Raw genomic sequence first — 19,145 nt, 5'->3', positions numbered from 1 at the left:
TGTTGCATTCTTTGGAACTATAAAAACTGCACCTGCCATGTTCCAGGGGATAGGATATGAGGGTACTTATTTATTTTATGGATTATCGACGTTATTTGGAACAATATTCTTATACTTTTGCCTTCCTGAAACAAAGGGTAAAACATTATTGCAAATTGCAGAAGAATTTCGTTACGGAGACAGAAGAAAAAGAAAAGATATAGATTGTGTGAACGCATAATTATAATGTTAAGAGATCGTGAGCTTAAGAGATATTACCCATTGAAGATTATTTAAAAAAGTCAGTGTGATAGTTTTAAGAAAATTCTATAATGAAAGGATAGTTTTTTATAATTAGAAAATACCTTAACTGTATTTGATATAATTGATATTTATTTGCGTTCGTTTATATATTATTTGGTAATATTGTAATAATTAAGTGACATTGAGATTGTTAATAGAGGTAACTACTTAACCTAGTAAGATAATGTTTTCAAATCGATAGAGGACATTGTTATAGATCGTGCTAAGTATCGTTTAGTATTACGAAATATATGCATGGACTTAATAGCATAGTAATAATGTCCAAATAATCTCTTTGTGAGACGTCTTATCGCTTACTGAATGTTTTATTGGTTTTATTGAAATAATTGTGCTGTAATTTAAATTAATGCCCTGATATAATCATGCAATATATTATTATAACTTGATATTAATGATCAATTTAAAATGTATCGTTTAATATACAAGCGGTACATTGTTGTAAAACAAAGTGGATTCGTGACGCATCGATACACCCTAGCTAATAAAAACCTGAAGTCTATTTCACAGTACGTTAGAGACGGACAAGTGGCACGCGTCGTCGCTAAATTACATATATCTTCCTGTTTTGACACGTGTATATGACCTTTCGAAGTGTAGGCGTCTCGATGATTCGCTAACATCTGCGAGACACTTTCGGAGACTAGATATTCCCACGTCGGAACGCGACATGTTTTTGAAGGAAGCAAAAAATCAGGAAAACATCTGGGATATGGAAACGGCTATATTTAGATAACCACATAATAGTGAAAGAAGATGTTATTTATATTTTATATATAAGTTGAATTGGAGCGATAAAATGTACTAGTGTTCGCCCGTGTGTTCACCGTGTTGTGTATTTTTTTTAATTCATAACACTAAAGGTCGTCAATAGCAATTTAAAAAAATAGAAAATCGTTAATAACAATGGGTAAAAGATACTTGAAGTATTTGTCTTTTAATATATAGATAAATGTATTTTATCTTTGTCTAAGCAAATTATGTATTAAGATTTTTAATGATTATGTAATGTTAATATAACTAGCGTCATTTATGTTCGGTTTCATGTTGCAATAAAAATTGTATTTTGTGATCTCCTTAACGAGCTTGCCATATTACCATACTGTGATATTGCTTCTGACTTAAATATATTTGCATTTTCTATTGTATATATAATTAAGAAAACTTGTACTTCGATCTTCGTTCGTTGAAATAAAATGCCAAGGATTTAACTAAACAAGGAAAGGAGGCTAATAACGGCATACGGAACTCAAGGCTGAGCGGAGGATGAATCTTGGGGAGCGCGTCAAAATTGCCTTTTATTTCCACGTCAAGTAGTTCCTGTGGTTTCATTTGTTTATTCCATTATGCACCACTTGCATATCATGCCGTCGTCGGAGCGAGCGATGGTTCGCTCAGAGCGGAACGAATATTTAATAACTTACAATAAGACACGTGGCAGAGCGGAAGTGGCACACGTGCTATCAATTAGAGTTCTATAAAAAAATACTAGAATAATTCAAAGGCTCACCCCTAGGGGGAGGAGTTGTTAATGTAAAGCAAGCAATATTATACAAATTTGTATTGATCTATGAAGGTTTTAAACGTAAGCTGAATAACTACATATCGTAGACGTAATGCTCAAATAGTTGATAGTACATAATTAAGGAAGATAAACAATAAATTATAATTTTAATTAAGAATACTAAAAATTATGTTATCTTTAAAATTATTATTATATAATTGTACGTCTGATGTCAAGGGTCGAGATTTTATGATGGGTCGAATTGACCCACTGACCCAGTGATAAAAACGTAAATGTCCGCCGAAGTACGCGGATTCAAACCCGGGGAAGTTCTAATGAGTTTTCATGTGTATTAATGTTGTTTATATGTGCAGCGGTGTCGCGATTCAGTAGTGTCGCGTCAATTATTTCCAAATCTTTGTAATATATATAATTACAAATTATAAGTAATAATGAAAATACAAAAACAAATAATTTTAATATTTGTAATAGTATAATAGACAATTGTTAATAAATGTATTAAGAAAAACTTTATTAATAGTTTTTTTTTCAAGCTTCTGACTCGGAGCAATATATTCGTTACTATAGTAAAAATCCGCAGATATTTTTAACTTTGCATATTAATAATTTAAATCTTATGTTAAAAATATATCAATAGTTTATAACAATAAAAGAAAATATACGAGCAAATGAAAACATAAAAGCATGGAGATCGTATGATTTATTTTTCACACCAAACTTAAAAAAAAATCTGCATAGTACACAATTATCTCATTTAATAGAACGATTAGCTACCGGCTTGTTATGCTTGTTTTTTTCGGTAGGTTACAGCCCTAAATCATATATTAGGAGTTATTACTTACACCGTTTGTTGCCTGAAAGATTAGGCTGTATCCATGTTTTGTATATTTTTCTCTTTGTGGTGTACAATAAAGTATAAAGTAAAGGAGATTCTGTACATCTTCATTCCGAACCAGTATCAGCTTTACATTAACGTCAATCATATAAGATGACTCTAAATACTTATATGAGCCTTCGTAATAAGTATGTGTTAATTTTCAATTTTTCTGATTAAACAAATATAGTATCGAGTTACTTACTTTTTTATACAATCGATTTCAATGGAATAATAGTTTAAATTTCGAAATGTTTTAATAAAATTTACATTAAACATGGCGTTGACCGTACGTCGAGTTTTTACAAAAAATAAATAATTAATGGCTTGATAGGAAATCACGAATGTCGTTCGGGTATGTTTCGAATAATTTAAACTCTGTGACATGTGTCTGACGTGCGGAACCATAGTTGAATTGTGCACGTAAATCTGCGTGCACGTGTAACGTAGTTCCGTGATTCCGGTTTCAGTAATGGGGTTTTATTATTTAATAGGTTTTAGAACTTTTCATATTAAAATGTGACCATCTCGGTAACATTTATTCAAAGTTAACCTCTCATCCAAAAAATATTTCTTAACTGATACTTACCTTATAAAGAAAACCTACATTCCAAATTTTAGATTTCTACACACTGTAGTATTAGCAGAGCGTTGATAGTGAGTCAGAACTATATAAGTGGAGGTATTTACACTTTTTGCTAGGAAACCCAACTATATTAATAAGCTGTTACAGCACGAACGAAAAAAATATCAAAAGCATATTTTTTTTTTGTTCTAAGATAATAGAATTCAGAAAAAAATAGCATATTGATAAATGGTACTAGGTTTATAATAAAAATAAATTAATGAATATTCTTTTAATATTGAAATAATTTACAAGACGTCTCCAAAAGAGACGGAAAGTAAAAAAAGCTTATATCGTAGGGTAAGGATCCCTGAGCCCTTCTTAACATTGTCATAACTGCATCGCTCCTTTATCTCGCGTTTCCTGGTTGAATCACACATGACTCTCAATTCTATTTTTGTATCTCTTAATTGTGGGTTATGCAATACATGTGTTCAACTTGTTCTTGTTCTCACCGTAACTGCGTAGAATTAAGAGTTCTTTAGACAAACAAACGCCTTATCGTCAACTAGCGATCTACTTTTGCTTCACTCGTGTTTCAGTCTTTATCTATTGTTTGGTTATGAAAATAAAAACTTTATTTACTCTTGGATACGTAATCCAGTGCAGTGAAATATAGAAAGAGGTACAGATTCTTATATATATGTGTTTATTCTTTATTGTTATAATTTTAATTATTTAATTTAGTTACATTATATTACTACATAATTTTAAAATGATATATTTTATTGATAAACTATGTACAGACATATTTATAATATACAAAAAAAAAAAAAAAAACAAAATACACTTTACAAATTGATTTATTTATTTATTTAATCGATACACCACAGTATTTGAAATATGGCACTTAAAACAAGAATACGATAAAATGACAGATACAATTTCAAACACTTAATAGGTATATACAGCATTAATAGTTACGTTAGCCTCCAATAACAATTTTTTTAACAATACTCTATTTAATAAATACTACAGACTGCAATATAACACGCTTATTAATTATTTGACATTCAAACAATTAGCAAAAAAATAAAAAAAAAATGAAGTAAAAAAAATAAAAATAACTAACAATAATTACAAACAATGATAATATAATAATATAAGATTTAATTATTATAATTAATAATTTATAGCACAAACACATAAGATTTAATTATTATAATTAATAATTTATAGCACAAACACGCCGTCTAAATGATTGCATTATAACCAAGACGCTGGCATTATTGCCTCTCTACACCGCTAGACTCAGCTCTTGGGTCACCAGAAGTGTGCACCAGTTTCTTAGAAAGAACTTTCTTTACATTCCTTTTAAAACATCTCTGATATTGAATTCAATCATATTAAAATATACATATATATTCTACAAGCACTTAATAAAATAGTATTTTTAAAAATATATTAAATTGTCCACCACCATTCATATAGAATAGGAAGGCGGACGAGCATATGGGCCACCTGATGGTAAGTGGTCACCAAACGCCCTTAGACATTGGCATTGTAAGAAATGTCCAACCATCGCTTATAGCCAATGCGCCACCAACCTTGGGAACTAAGATTTTATGTCCCTTGTGCCTGTAATTACACTGGCTCACTCACCCTTCAAACCGGAACACAACAATATCAAGTATTGCTGTTTTGCGGTAGAATATCTGATGAGTGGGTGGTACCTACCCAGACGAGCTTGCACAAAGCCCTACCACCATTCACATGATTCATGAAAAATAATAACTATTGAGTTTCTTGCCCGATCTTCTCGGTAGATTCTACATTCCAATCCGGCGGTAGCTTTTAAATTTAATTCATCTTATAAATTAGGATTCAAAGGGTAAAAGACTTAGAATAAAGTATGATTTTGATTTTTTAGGGGTATTTTTAAAATGATAGTCTGATTACATTATTTCTTATCTCGGTATAAGAAGTGGTTTATATACATAATAACACCAGTCCATAAGTCAATCAATATATATTTCATACGAATTGAATCGTTCGTCAATGACACATTTTATTTGTCACATTTATATTAATAAGAGGTGTGTGACGTTAGCTGGAACACGTTTTGTTACGGATTCGTTATATACTTATTGAAAGTACATAAGCGAACAATTATTTAACTTTAAAACTGGTCTGTCACACTATGTGCGTAACATTAGCAAAGTTAATGGACTCGATGCTATAATTATTTTAATTATATACATTATTTTGTTAACACAACAACCCTGAATACATAATACTGTTTAAAACCGTTTACTTTTAGAATATATATTATTGTCTAAGACGAAATGGCCAATGGGCACAATCAATTACGATAACTTGCACAAATCTTAACCAAAGATAGCGGCTTCAAATACCATCGAATATTTATGAATTTCAGTTTGTTTATTGTTCATCACATACTTGGTGGTGTAAGAAAGTAACGTAAGGAAACCTAGCTATATATCAGTTGAAAACGTGCCATATGTATATCCACTAATCCGCATTAGAAGAGCGCTGACGGAATAAGTTCAAAATATTCTCCTCAAACCGTTGGCTTTAACCGAGCAGAGAATCATTTTCTGGCTGAAACTTTACTACTTTATCTTATTGCTATAAATATTTTTTTATGTCTTGCTGTCATATTTTTTAGATAAGGTACATAAAATGCTAAATATATTTACTCATATTGTGCGAGTGACGTCACAGCTTTAAATAATAATATATCAAATATGTTTATATATAACGCAGCAAGCAATGAATTAATTATGCAAAAATTATTTTGCAATAAAACGATCATGACCATATACTAAACGGACCTAATCTTGGCTTAGTATATTTAACTTGGTACTTGTAATAGTTTAATAAATCGAATGATATAAATATTTACTACACGTTCATTAGCCTATATACAAACTTAAGCAACAACTTAGATTGTTATATCTTAATGTATTTGAGATATTTGTTTGTTAATATTTGTCAGTCAATATTTTTATTACATATTTACGTTTTTAAAATCACTAATGAGATTGGAATATAAATAATAATTTTATTTTGGGTCACAGCGGCCATTGCTTTGTAGATATTATATATACAAGTATTTGCGTAAACACAGGTCCACTTCCTACTTCCTCACTAACATGGTTTGGGATACGAGATGGAATAACACTATTAGCTTTTTAATTGTTTTATTTACAGACAGTACAGTAACAGCCTGTAAATGTCCCACTGCTGGGCTAAGGCCTCCTCTTCTTTTTGAGCTGAAGGTTTGGAGCTTATTCCACCACGCTGCTCCAATGCGGGTTGGTGGAATACACGTGGCAGAATTTCAATGAACTTAGACACATGCAGATTTCCTCACGATGTTTTCTTTCACCAAAGTAAAGCACGATAAGAATTATATCCCAAATATATTAAGCACATGAAAATTCAGTGGTGCTTGCCCGGGTTTGAACCCACGATCATCGGTTAAGATTCACGTTCTTACAACTGGGCCATCTCGGCTCTTCACGAGAACACACCATTCAAAACACATATTTAGGAACAAAGGCAACTTTTACTGAAAATTCCTTGACATCAAACTCACCACAGAATCGAACTGGTTCAACGAGATGCAAACGAGGATTATTTACCCAGTTATTGTATAGTTATTATTGTACGTATTATATGTAAATGTATTTAAGCAATAATAGTTTAGTACGTATCATTACAATTTTAAAGAATGGTTATTTTCCACGGCATTATTTATGATTTCAGATTGTTTTGACAATTGGTATATATCTCATATGCGTAAAGTTTGAGTTAAATGAGCAATAGCCGATAATTGTTAAGACATTTGGCAGCCTTAGTGTTATCTCTTTGGAATATTTTCAACGTTAGTACATGTGATAAACAAAGACAGCCGGTAATGACGCGTTGACTGTTTATTGCAATATTCATATACTACATACATTTGCGTTCGTTTGAATAATGAAAACTGCAATTTCATGATAAGCCCATTTTATGTCAAATTAAGACTTAAATTAAGTAATTCATTACGGTATAAATAAAATTATCATCGATATGGTATTGTGATAGTTTATTTGATAAGGAGGTCAGAAAAAATGTATTAAATAACTATTTAGGTTAGCATTTCGCCCTGTAATGTTTATTATAAATTATTGATCAGCTTCACCTTTGTAATGGTAGGTATTTTTTTTATTTCTGCATTTAATTATTTAAACATTTTCGAAAATTTAAATAATTTATTTTTTAGTAATACAGACTAGTCGGGTTTTGTTAAATATACAATGACCTTTAAAAACTAGCCATACGATTGATTAATATTCACTTTTGCAAATAAACACTACCAGTAAATACATTAGTAATAGTATAAACTGCCAAAGCGCTGTCGGACTTGCAAATTTGCAATGATTATGCAGAAAAATGATACAATGATGATAGGTTAGTACTAAGAAGACTAAGATGTCTGTTATAGCCGTTAATAATAATACCAAGCGGAAATAAAGATTTCTTAAAGTTTTTTTCCGATTTATAATATTTAATGGGCAAATGAATTGAATTTTAAAAAGAGAACTAGTTTATCCAACCTAATAAGCAGTGTTTAACATATTTATTTATTTTTATTATTATTATCATCTGTGGACTAGTTACAATGACATTGCAGATCATTCGAGTCGATTCCAGGTGCTATCTATCCTCGGAGTATCTTTAAAGATAAAATCAGCAATGTTTTTATTTACAGATGTTTCGGTATTATAACAACTTCCAAACTTAGTAGACTATCAGTTTGTCGAAGAGACCGATGGCGTTTGGAATAGTCGATTACTCCAACTAGGTAGATGGAAGGTGGCAGGACTCGAATGAATACACTACTGGTGGTAGGGCTTTGTGCAAGCTCGTCTGGGTAGGTACCACCCACCCATCAGATATTCTACCGCAAAACAGCAGTACTTGATATTGTTGTGTTCCGGTTTGAAGGGTGAGTGAGCCAGTGTAATTACAGGCACAAGGGACATAAAATCTTAGTTCCCAAGGTTGGTGGCGCATTGGCTATGTAAGCGATGGTTGACGTTTCTTACAATGCCAATGTCTAAGGGCGTTGGTGACCACTTACCATCGGGTGGCCTATATGCTCGTCCGCCTTCCTATTCTATAAAAAAAAAAGAATACACAACGGTTGCGGAGATGATTGACATGGTTTGGGAGAGTTGTCTAGCAGTAGACTGAATAATGAAAAAATATGAATAAAAAATTTTATGCTGATGTGAAAATTACAAACAGCACTATCAACGTTATAATCTATTTTATTTAGAAAATCATGACACAGATTCAAACGTGTTTCCATATCTCTAAATACACTTTGCTAATTATTCTGTGCCATGAATCATTAATAATGAATTGTTTACGCGCTGTATTTCAAATCAGCTGTTTGTTATCTTGTGATTTATGTAAACGAGCTCGCTCACTTTGAACTTTATACGTTCTATATATACGTATCTTGTATAAAATATTCTATTTAAAAGCATTACTTATCTGAATTCAATAGTGTTTTATTATTATTATTAATTCAAACTTTTTATGATTCTTTTTTTTTATGATTATATATATATTTGTATCGTTGGTCTAGTAGCTAGCTAGACGTCCTAGGTTTAAACGCCAATTGTGTCGCGGACAATTATATCTCCTGTGTCTAGATATTCTCCATTAATATGTTCGCCGTGACCGAAATCGTTAAGGAAATATATAAGTAAAAAGAAATAAAATATATACAATAAACCAAGTATATATATAGTAATATATAATAGTTTTGTTTGGTATGGAAATGAATGATTTAGGGCGGTCTGCACATCGAATAAGATTTTTAAATTACAGTCAAATAAAAGCATATGTTACCGTGACTTTTTGCGTTTACTGTAGTTAATTTAGTGTTGGTTTTTGTAACAAATGAGTCAGCCAGATGGTTGTTGCCTTGCGTCGCATGCCGTATGGCGGCACCAGGATTTGGAGTCTGGCAATTTCTCTGTCTACGATCTCCGATAATCTTACTTACGTCTGTCGCAAGAAGTTTTAAATGTTTTGTTTTGAGACGCTCAAGTGTCTCAAAACAAAACAGATATATATCTTATAATTATATATTTGAGCAGCGTAGCGCGAAGTATTATGGTAACTTAGTGTATACTTTTAAAAAAGATCCTATATTGTCTTACACAAAAAAAATCGAATCGAGTTTCTGAGATTATATATACTAATACAAAGAATAATGCTTCTGTTTTTTAAACTGTATTTATTATTTCGTAAATATATTTCTATAATAGTTTGCATTTTGCTCAAGTATACATTGCATATGTACATTTTATTTATGTATGTATTTACTTAAAATCTTAAAATATACTTACTTTCTGTATAACATGTAATTTGCCAATTTGCTGGCCACCTAACTAAACCGTATAAAAAATGTTATTGTATTATTTAAATATAGATAATATTTGTTTGATAATTATGATTTTTAATATCGTGAAGTAGCAAAATATGTTCAGTGATCAACTTTGTGCATCATCATACTGGGTATGGATTTTTTTCCTTATTTATATAATATATTTGGAGCTTATATTTAGATGATTTTCTTTTCTTGTCTACTATTATTTGGTTTATGCGTATTTCTGTTACGTAGTTTCTTGTTTGTAATAAAAATACCTTCCTATAAATTAGATACTTCGTTTTGTGTTTACGTCTAAGAACCCAAAGGTCTTCGCATAGAACGCCGAGATTATAAACGTCATTCTAATCTCTGAACACGTGGATCTGTGCAAGCAATGCGTTGAAAAACTGCTTATTCAGTTTTGAACGTTGTAAGTCTCAAAGCAAAGTCCGTTTTTTGCCCGTTCCCATGAACCCTGCGACAATGGAGGCGACCTCGATGAAAGACTCGCATAGAGATCCACGCAAGAATAAATATTACAACAATAGGGTAGCTTCTTTGACTTTACTTCGCGTGTGGAGATGGCCTACGACGATTTGATACTTGCACTGATTTTTAGTCTTACTGTTAATATTATGGGTAAATTTTAAACTATGATTTTCTGATATTTTTCCTTTAATCAAATTGAAATGGAATCCATCCAAGGATTTCAAAAAAACTTTTCATCAAGTTTCATAGGAGTAGACAACTTTGTAATTAATTTATGCTCAGTGAATCAGACCGGGCGAGTTGTAAATACGTTTTTATCTTAACTTTGATAAAATAAAAACATACATACAAGTTATATATACTTGATAAATATATGAATTAACAAGTAACAATATAAGTTTATATAATATTGACATATATGTAAGATCCATCCATTCCAGATAACATAAATAATTTATTTAGCGAGTTACAAATAGTAATAGTAAAATATATTCCGTTAATATAAAAATGTTTTTACAACAACATCCAAATTATTTTAAAATTATATTAACAATTGATTAATTATTCTTTAATTTTTTTGAAGTATCAAGACTATGTGTTTTCTCTACAATCCCCGAAATAACAAAAGATATAGCGGCTTCTAACGGACTTTTTGATGCATCGATCAAGATTTTTTTCGTCGTGTAATGTATATAGACAATAAATGCATTTCATAATGCAAAGATGAATTCTTTATTCCCACGCTTTTAATTTTTATTACTTATTTATTTACTTGTAATTAATTAACATGATAATTATTAATATCGTAAGATGCATACTGTAGTGACGATAAATTGTTTAAAAGAAGCTATCGAAAGTAATTAACTAATACTTTATTTGAAGAGCCTGTGGGTACTTAAAGTTAAAACGTTCTTGTATTTTAAACGACTGCATAAAGACCCTTAAGTTTTCTCGCTCGTCACTTTAGTTCTACGGATTAAGCGCCAAGCCTGTTACCCAGCGGTGGGCTAGTCAGATCTCTGTTACTCTAGCTGTAACTTTGTATTATTTATACTGATAAAGTTATAGCTTAATTATATTTGCTTTTATTGTTAATTAAAGAAAAATATGTTCAAATCAATTACTATTCTGTTTAGTTATGTCTTACTTTCTTTACATTAAAGTATATTTACTTTATTATATTTCTATTATTATATATCAGGTAAGCAATGAACCGGTGACTTAAGCATAGCTTGAGCTGGCTACTTCATAAAGTGGCATTTCCCGAGTTTTAAGTTTTTTTTTTTAATTTATAGTAAATGAAAGGTTATATTTTAAGAAATATATTTGAATAGTTTTACTTTAGATGATAATCATATGACGAATATCTTGTTTATCAAAAGAAGTGATTGCTTCAGTGATTAGACTGCCCTTTGCATGCTTTTATTCTATACTAGCTTCCGCCCGCGGTTTAGACCGCACGTGCGGGGCGAGTAGGTGTTAGGTAGCCTATTTGTTTCGTCAGAAGATAAACTATAATATATAAAAATATATTATAATTTTTTTTTATATTCTTAGTTAAGTAGATCCGTTTTTTTCCTTGTTTTGTGTGTGCAATAAAGATATTTATTATTATTATCATATATTATAACGCTACCTGAATGTGTCTAATGAGTTCGAAAATGCATTTATTTCGCTGCTCCCTCACGTGTATCTAAAACACTAATCATAGGGAATAGTGCCTGACGAATGAACCGGAAAATATTTAAATGGAAGCTAAAATAGCGTGCAACGTTGAACCCGTAAAATATGACGATGTTTTATGGAAAAAAAATTAAGAAATTAAAATTCTTAACGCTCCCGGAAACCGGACGCACGCGCAACAAAGTCGTGTTATTAAACACGGTAAATGGTTAACATTTTTCGCAACTTTTGTGAGCTTTGATGAGAAGAGAACTAATCGTATGTGTTATGTTTATATTTCATAAAAATATTAAATCTTTTTGCCATTATTTTGGCGTTTGTTTTTTATTTTATTCAGTCACTACTACCTTCACAGATGTGTTGTCCTTTCTATTATTTGATCGAATTTCTTAGTTTAGTTCGACGTCATGTTTTAATATTCAGATATTAACTGAATCTGGTTTCGGACGCAGATCGTTGTACAAAATATTAATACAGCTAGCAAATCAATATGACTTATAATAATAATTAAACTCAGTAGAAAATACTTCAAAATTACGCAATAAAACAAAAATAATACTTTTTTTTTTTATAGAATAGGAAGGTGGAACGAGCTAATGGGCCACCTGATGGTAAGTGGTCACCAAACGCCCTTAGACATTGGCATTGTAAGAAATGTCAACCATCGCTTATAGCCAATGCGCCACCAACCTTGGGAACTAAGATTTTATGTCCCTTGTGCCTGTAATTACACTGGCTCACTCACCCTTCAAACCGGAACACAACAATATCAAGTATTGCTGTTTTGCGGTAGAATATCTCATGAGTGGGTGGTACCTACCCAGACGAGCTTGCACAAAGCCCTACCACCAGTAAGTATATATACTCTATATACTCATACATATACTCTATATACTCGTAAATACATATCTTTTATGTATTCAAAAGTACGAGCAAGTAAATTATTCCTTTTAAACAATAAAAAACGGTTAATTTGCATCAAAAGTTCGTTCGAATACCCGTTCCAAAAATGCTCCTATTCTTTTCATCTCCCTCGAAATCTGGTATTTTTTAGACGAGCAGTAACGGCGGCGCATTACAATCATAATGGCGATACAGCCTAACCGTTACTGGCCCAATCTATGGGACCAGTTTCACTTACGCCTTATCTATTGCAACGACTTTCTCTTAAAACACCAGAAATAAATTGTTAAATATTAAACAAAATATCATGATAAATACACTTAATTTTATTTATTAATAAACACTATTAAGCGATTCAAATAAAAACTAAAAAGGCATTATTTTCATACTTACTTTTAGAGTAAGGTGAATAATTTAAACTACAAGTTAAATTGAATATCAACCAGAGTTTACTGTGCGTAGTTGAACTGGCTCGGCGGCTTTTTAAAACACAAAGCATTTTAAGTAGGTCATTTAACGTTCAGCAATTTGGCTGCATTACCATAGGGGTTTGTTTCAAGGGGTTGCTATTCAGAAGATGTGGCATTAAAAGTGTGATTAAGATTATCGAATGTCGAAAATTAGATGAAAATGTAGATGGGCTGTTATTTAAAGGTCGTACTATAAATTAAATTACGAGGTGTCGATAAACCTTTTTATTTATTATCCTTAAACCTATTATCTAACATCACATAAGTTTTAGTTGAAGGCACAGTGTTAAGTTATTATCATAATTTGTATTTTTATTAGGTGCCCTATTTGTCATTTATGTACATACTTATATTAACCTACGATTTAGTATATAATGACATAATCGTTAGTACAATCAAATTACAATTATACATTATACTCCAGCAATGCCCTAAATGACATCGATAAAGTTATATAGTTATATAATATAATTGATAAAATTGTTTAAATAAGTTATTCCATATTTAAATGTTAAATATCTAACTCTACAGTATTTTAATCAACGTTACGTCGAGTGACCGTTACAGAACACCTTGCGCCCGCGTCGAGTACACTCTTTGGCAACGACAGCTGTATGTGTTTTTTTGTTTAAATAATTGCAGTATATTTACATTGGAATTAATTTCTTTAAGGAATATTTTCTAAGCATTAAATACTAATACATTAATTGCTATTTTTAGACAGTAAACGAGCTTGTCTGGTCTTTTCTTGCCACCATTTAAGCGTTTCTTCGAATTGCTCACGATCTTCAGGGGTCACGTGGATGTCGGGCAGTTCTTTTTTTAGTTCAACGTCATTGTATTGCTGAATATTGAGAAAAGCATTTGTCTCCTCTTTAAATTTGTACTGATTGTTGGACATCATCAAGTCTGGATTTATTGCATTCAAATGCATTTCAGATTCCTCTTCGAAATTGGCATTGAGCTGATGGTGAATAGTTTCCGCGTATTTCACTTCGAAGTCTCCATCTGTTTCGCTGCAGTAGGCTTGTTCAGGTATGACGGTGAACTGTTCAGCTGAATTTGGAAAAGGAAAATGGCTATCCAGAACATGTGCGTTCATTTCATCTTGTCCTATGAGATCTGACGAAGGTGTTAATGGTTGTCCAGCACCGTCTTCCTCCTCATATAAATTAGGAGTAGAAACTAGCTGAAAAGTTTCAGAACTTTGTAGGTCAATGTATTGCTGAGGTGGCAACTGATGAAGGGATCCATCTATTTCGTCTTCATCTCCATCTTCGTCATCTAAAGCCGGTGAGTTTATCGAATAGTAGCTTCTCTCCTGGCTGTTGTCTCTAGGAGACGACGATGCCGGTGAAGGAAACGATTCCATAGATGGGCGAGAAAAATTTTCTTTATCGGCGTGGCCAATGTTGAGAAGACTCTCGAGATTGCGAATGTATTCCACAGCCATACGCAGTGTTTCCACTTTGCTAAGTTTTTTATTTGGCCCTTTATTGGAATTAGCGTTTTCAAATGCGGAAGCGACTTCTTCTGGGATGTGACGTCGTAAAGCAGCAAAGCCGTCATTGACTTGACGTACTCTGTTCCTTTCCCGCGCATTTCGTCGCGCTACCGCTAAAGGGGTTGGGGTGCGGGAAGCCTCCTCGAGGGAATTTTCACGAAGACGAGGTCTTTTCACCAGTATATTTGAATTTACGGGTTCGTTAGCACGCACTAATGATGTCACTGAAACTGTATTTTGTGGAGATTGAAGTTTTTGTTTCTTCCTCACTATAATGATTTCACGTTTCACATTGTTTACGTCGTTGTTGCTTATATTTATGGAATTATTCACGGACTCCTGCAACACCTGCGCCTTTAGCGGTGAGTTGCGGAACACTACGACGCCGATCGAACTCATTATGAAAGAATGATTTGCTTTTTTGACATATTATAACTGTTTACTTTTCATTAGTTCCAGCTCGGATAGCTGATGGAATATGGTAGCTAGTTAGGCTAGTCTACCAGGATATGTGTGAACTTAGGTGGCGTCAGAGCGCCGGTCGCGACAGGAATGGCGCGTGCCATGGGGCCGCACCTGGGGTGGCTCGCGGCTCGCGGGGGGATCAACAGGGGTAGTACTTACGTGTACTAGTTGCACACATGCCCTTCAATTCAAAGGGCGCAATGGAGTAGCGTTGTTGTTCATCGTTCTATTTCTTTTTTCAGAATTATTACTGCTTTTCGCTGCGTGTTTATTTATATTATTATATAAGTATATTTAAATAATTTCTTGGTCGTTATAACAGAACAATTATAATAAATAATTTATTTTAATGTTATAAATTTATTTAATTATAATTTCCAATTTCATTAACTTCCAAAATCGAATTAAGAATTTTATATTTAAATAGATTTAAAAAAACTTATGCAAATACATATTTATTCGTCAGCTTTCGAATAAAATCTTTCATATTTTTAATTCCGACTATTAATATTTTTTTCTTTATCATATTAATTTTATAAATAAACAAGTACAATGGTCTACTCCGCGAACAGCGAAGGACAATAATTTCATGGGGTGTCGCACCCAACTACGATTCATGTTAACGTGTGAGTGTAGCACGCACACATCTCTTATTTAGATGAAATGTGTATAGATACATATGTGAAATAACGGGCTTAAAACCGTTCGCGTGTAGCAAAGGAATTCGAAATGCGCTGGCGCAAGGGATGCTTAATACTATTGGGATAAGTTATTACATTTTAAGTTAAAATTTTGTTTACTGCGAACTTCGATTTCAAATTTTAAGAATATTTCGAATATATAAGTTAATAATAATTACAGGCACAACGGACATAAAATCTTAGTTCCCAAGGTTGGTGGCGCATTGGCTATGTATGCGAAGGTTGACATTTCTTAGAATGTCAATGTCTAAGGGCGTTGGTGACCACTTACCATCAGGTGGCCCATATGCTCGTCCGCCTTCCTACTTTATAAAAAAAAAGTAATCATACTACTTACGTAACTTTTCAAGACTCCAAATATAAGCTTAAAAGCTATAAGCAAATGTTTATTTTCATTGAAGACGTCTCTAGTCAATTAAACTAATGAAATGATAAGTGTTGATATTTTTAACGGAAGCACCTTGTTAGCTGTTTACTTGAGCGAATCAAGAGATAGACATTAATAATTACTGTGAGTTTTGCTAGTGGCTGTCAGTGTAGGCGAACTGTCGGAAACACACACTAACAATCTATGTGTATATACATACGAGCTCACCTACGCCAGCTGCCTGTCTGCCTGTATGCTTTGTACTATGGCACGCGCCACTTTTCTATGACCATTCTTCGCTATCGCCGTAATCTATAAAACTAGATATCATATGCTGTTTATTCGAATATCGCTTCTATGTATTAGATATTACGATTTATTTCTTTCATATTAAGATGGAATATGTTAACTTGATCAGATTTAATGGTTTGTGTGTGTAATAACAATAATTATGAATTGTAATACATTAGGAAAACGAATATCGTAACCCGAGATCTCGGGTTCAAATCCAGTCAAAAACCAACAAGCACTGAGCTACAATAGTGCTTGATTTATGTTTATAATTCGTCTCGTGTTAATTAGTAACGAAAAATTGAGCGCACCCGAGTGAGTCGGATTGATTCAGCTCCATGTATATCCACCGACCCGCTCAGAAGCAGCGTATTGGAATAAGCTCCAAATCTTTTTGTAAATAAGAGGTGAATTTCAAGGTTCCTCGGTCTTCACTGTACTTTTACCATAGAACGTTAGTGTTAGTTCGTGACAAACGCCTGTGTTACTCGTGCAGCAATGTTAGAAACTGCGAAATGATCTGATAGAGGCTATAAGGCGTATACATATGTAATGACCATTTTCAGCTGGTTACTTACTTCCTAGTAAGGGCACACTTTAAACTTTAATTATTTTTTTATAAAATATATTGTAACCATTTTGTATATTATATTCGGATTTGGTTTATCTTATCAACTTGTGACCACGTTGTAGGTATACTGTGTACCAGTTAAAACAACATAAAATAGTAGTTTTTTTTGTTAATATTTATTAGTAAATTAAAATTGGATTTACGTCTTATATAATAATTACGTTTATGTTAATAATGCCAGTTAATACTTTTTCATAATTCTAAACCAAATGTATCGTTAATAATTTAATATTTCGTTAATAAATTTTCCGGTATATATAAAGCTCTATTTTTCATCTTTATAAATTAAATAATTTATTACGAGCACAAATTTTAAATAATTGCAAACTATTCATAAAACATGTAAGTATATAAGACTTAAAGAAAAAAATATTATGTACAAATATGAAAGAAATAGTTTTTAAGAATACTGTATACGACACTCGAATAATTGTTTTCCTATACAAATTAATATATTTTGCTTATAAGATTTTAAAAATGAAATTTAAAATGCTTAAATTCCGATTAACGAATCGAATGACTATTTTAAACGTACTTATTATAAGCTTTACCAATAATTGTAAATCAGGTAGTCAGGTATCAACAAGTCTATTGTATCATTTTTTGCTATAATATAATTTATTATATTATATAATTACACGCTACAAGCCTAAGAATAACAATAATGATGAACGTCAACCAATTTAGAAAAATGTAGGCTACTTATCTATGTCCAACAAGTAACAATAATAACGTAGGTAAAACCGCGAGGCAAAGTAAGTTCTAAATGAGATTCTTATCTTAAGTCCTAATACTGTAAAAGTGCATCCTGTAACTCAAGATGTACTTTTTTCGCTCACAATCCGCTCAGTAAGGTGAGTCCCACCATCTTGCGAACATGTGGGTCCCGTACAAATGTACACCATAGGGATTAGTGCTATATTTAGTTGTACCATATGTTAATAGCTCTGTAGAAGGAAGGTGTAGCAAATCCGTTTTTGAATTACACGTGAGTTCGGAGTGCTGTCTAAATATTGTTAACCCTTTCCAATTTTTTTGGTGAATATTGAAATATATTTATAAACTGCCTCGTTGGTCTAGTGGCTTGATATAAGGCCGCAGACCTGGAGGTGCTGAGTTCAATTTCCAGGACGGGCCAGTAAAAAGTTATTGGTTTTTTCTGTCAGAAAATTCTTAATTAATTCGTAGCTCGGAGTCTGGAAACTTCCGTGTCTCGGAAAGCACGTAAAGCCGTTGGTCTTGCGCCTGAACTCGTTCCGGTCGTGTCGGATTGCTGTCCCATCAGATTATGAGAGTTAGGGAATAGACAGTGCACCTGTGTTTGTGCACACACTTGTGCACTATAATATCTCTTGCGTAGTTGGCTAATCTCCCTTGAGATTGGCCGCCGTGGCTGAAATCGGTCTGGAGGACATTATTTTTATATTTATAAACATATTTTAGGTTTCAACCAAATATCTCAAAAATGTAAAAACATTTGTCTCTGGAAACTTTAATGTACTTACTAATACTAACATACAAACATTTAAAATACGAGACACGTGATCGTACACAGAATTCTAAAACACACATCTAACCTGCTCACTTCTATAACAGCTGTATTTGTAGCCCCTTGGATCCTGTTGACCTTCAATGCATTAACCTATCTCAATACAGGTCGCCTTGAAATAGTTAAGCTATTCAGACTTCAGCCAGACGTGGTATTATTTCTTATTAGAATATAAATAAAAGGGAACCTTCAACTTGAGAATGAAATAAGCTAAGGTCAGTAGAACAAAGCAGGTATAATGTATACTGCATCTACAGGACTAGACCGTAATAAGCGTTCATTCGGTTGCTATAAGGGGGAGTTCTAAGGGCTTTTGTATCCAACTTCCTATATTTTTAAAGGGTTTAAAATTATGACTGGAATTACGAATT

General features: G+C 32.4%; 2 protein-coding genes across 2 annotated transcripts in view; one reads left to right on the top strand and one right to left on the bottom strand.

Moving 5' to 3' along the window:
* Window positions 1-19,145, top strand: part of LOC126781668 (uncharacterized) — a 396,382-nt gene that overhangs the window by 198,703 nt on the left and 178,534 nt on the right. The gene's annotated exons all lie outside the window — the stretch shown is intronic.
* LOC126781703 (neurogenic differentiation factor 1-like) lies at window positions 13,831-15,487 on the bottom strand. The gene has a single exon (XM_050506689.1). The coding sequence runs from the start codon at window positions 15,167-15,169 to the stop codon at window positions 13,970-13,972; it is 1,200 nt and encodes a 399-aa protein (XP_050362646.1). The 5' UTR covers window positions 15,170-15,487; the 3' UTR covers window positions 13,831-13,969.

The sequence above is a fragment of the Nymphalis io genome, chromosome 4 (genome assembly GCF_905147045.1).
Source record: "Nymphalis io chromosome 4, ilAglIoxx1.1, whole genome shotgun sequence".
Classification (NCBI taxonomy): Eukaryota; Metazoa; Arthropoda; class Insecta; order Lepidoptera; family Nymphalidae; genus Nymphalis; species Nymphalis io.
Note: the sequence above shows the minus strand (reverse complement) of the source record. Positions and strands in the feature narration are given on the sequence as shown.

What these genes read in the sequence shown, in the direction of transcription:
- LOC126781703 (XM_050506689.1), bottom strand. Translation starts at nt 15,169, where the DNA reads ATGAGTTCGATCGGCGTCGTAGTGTTCCGCAACTCACCGCTAAAGGCG.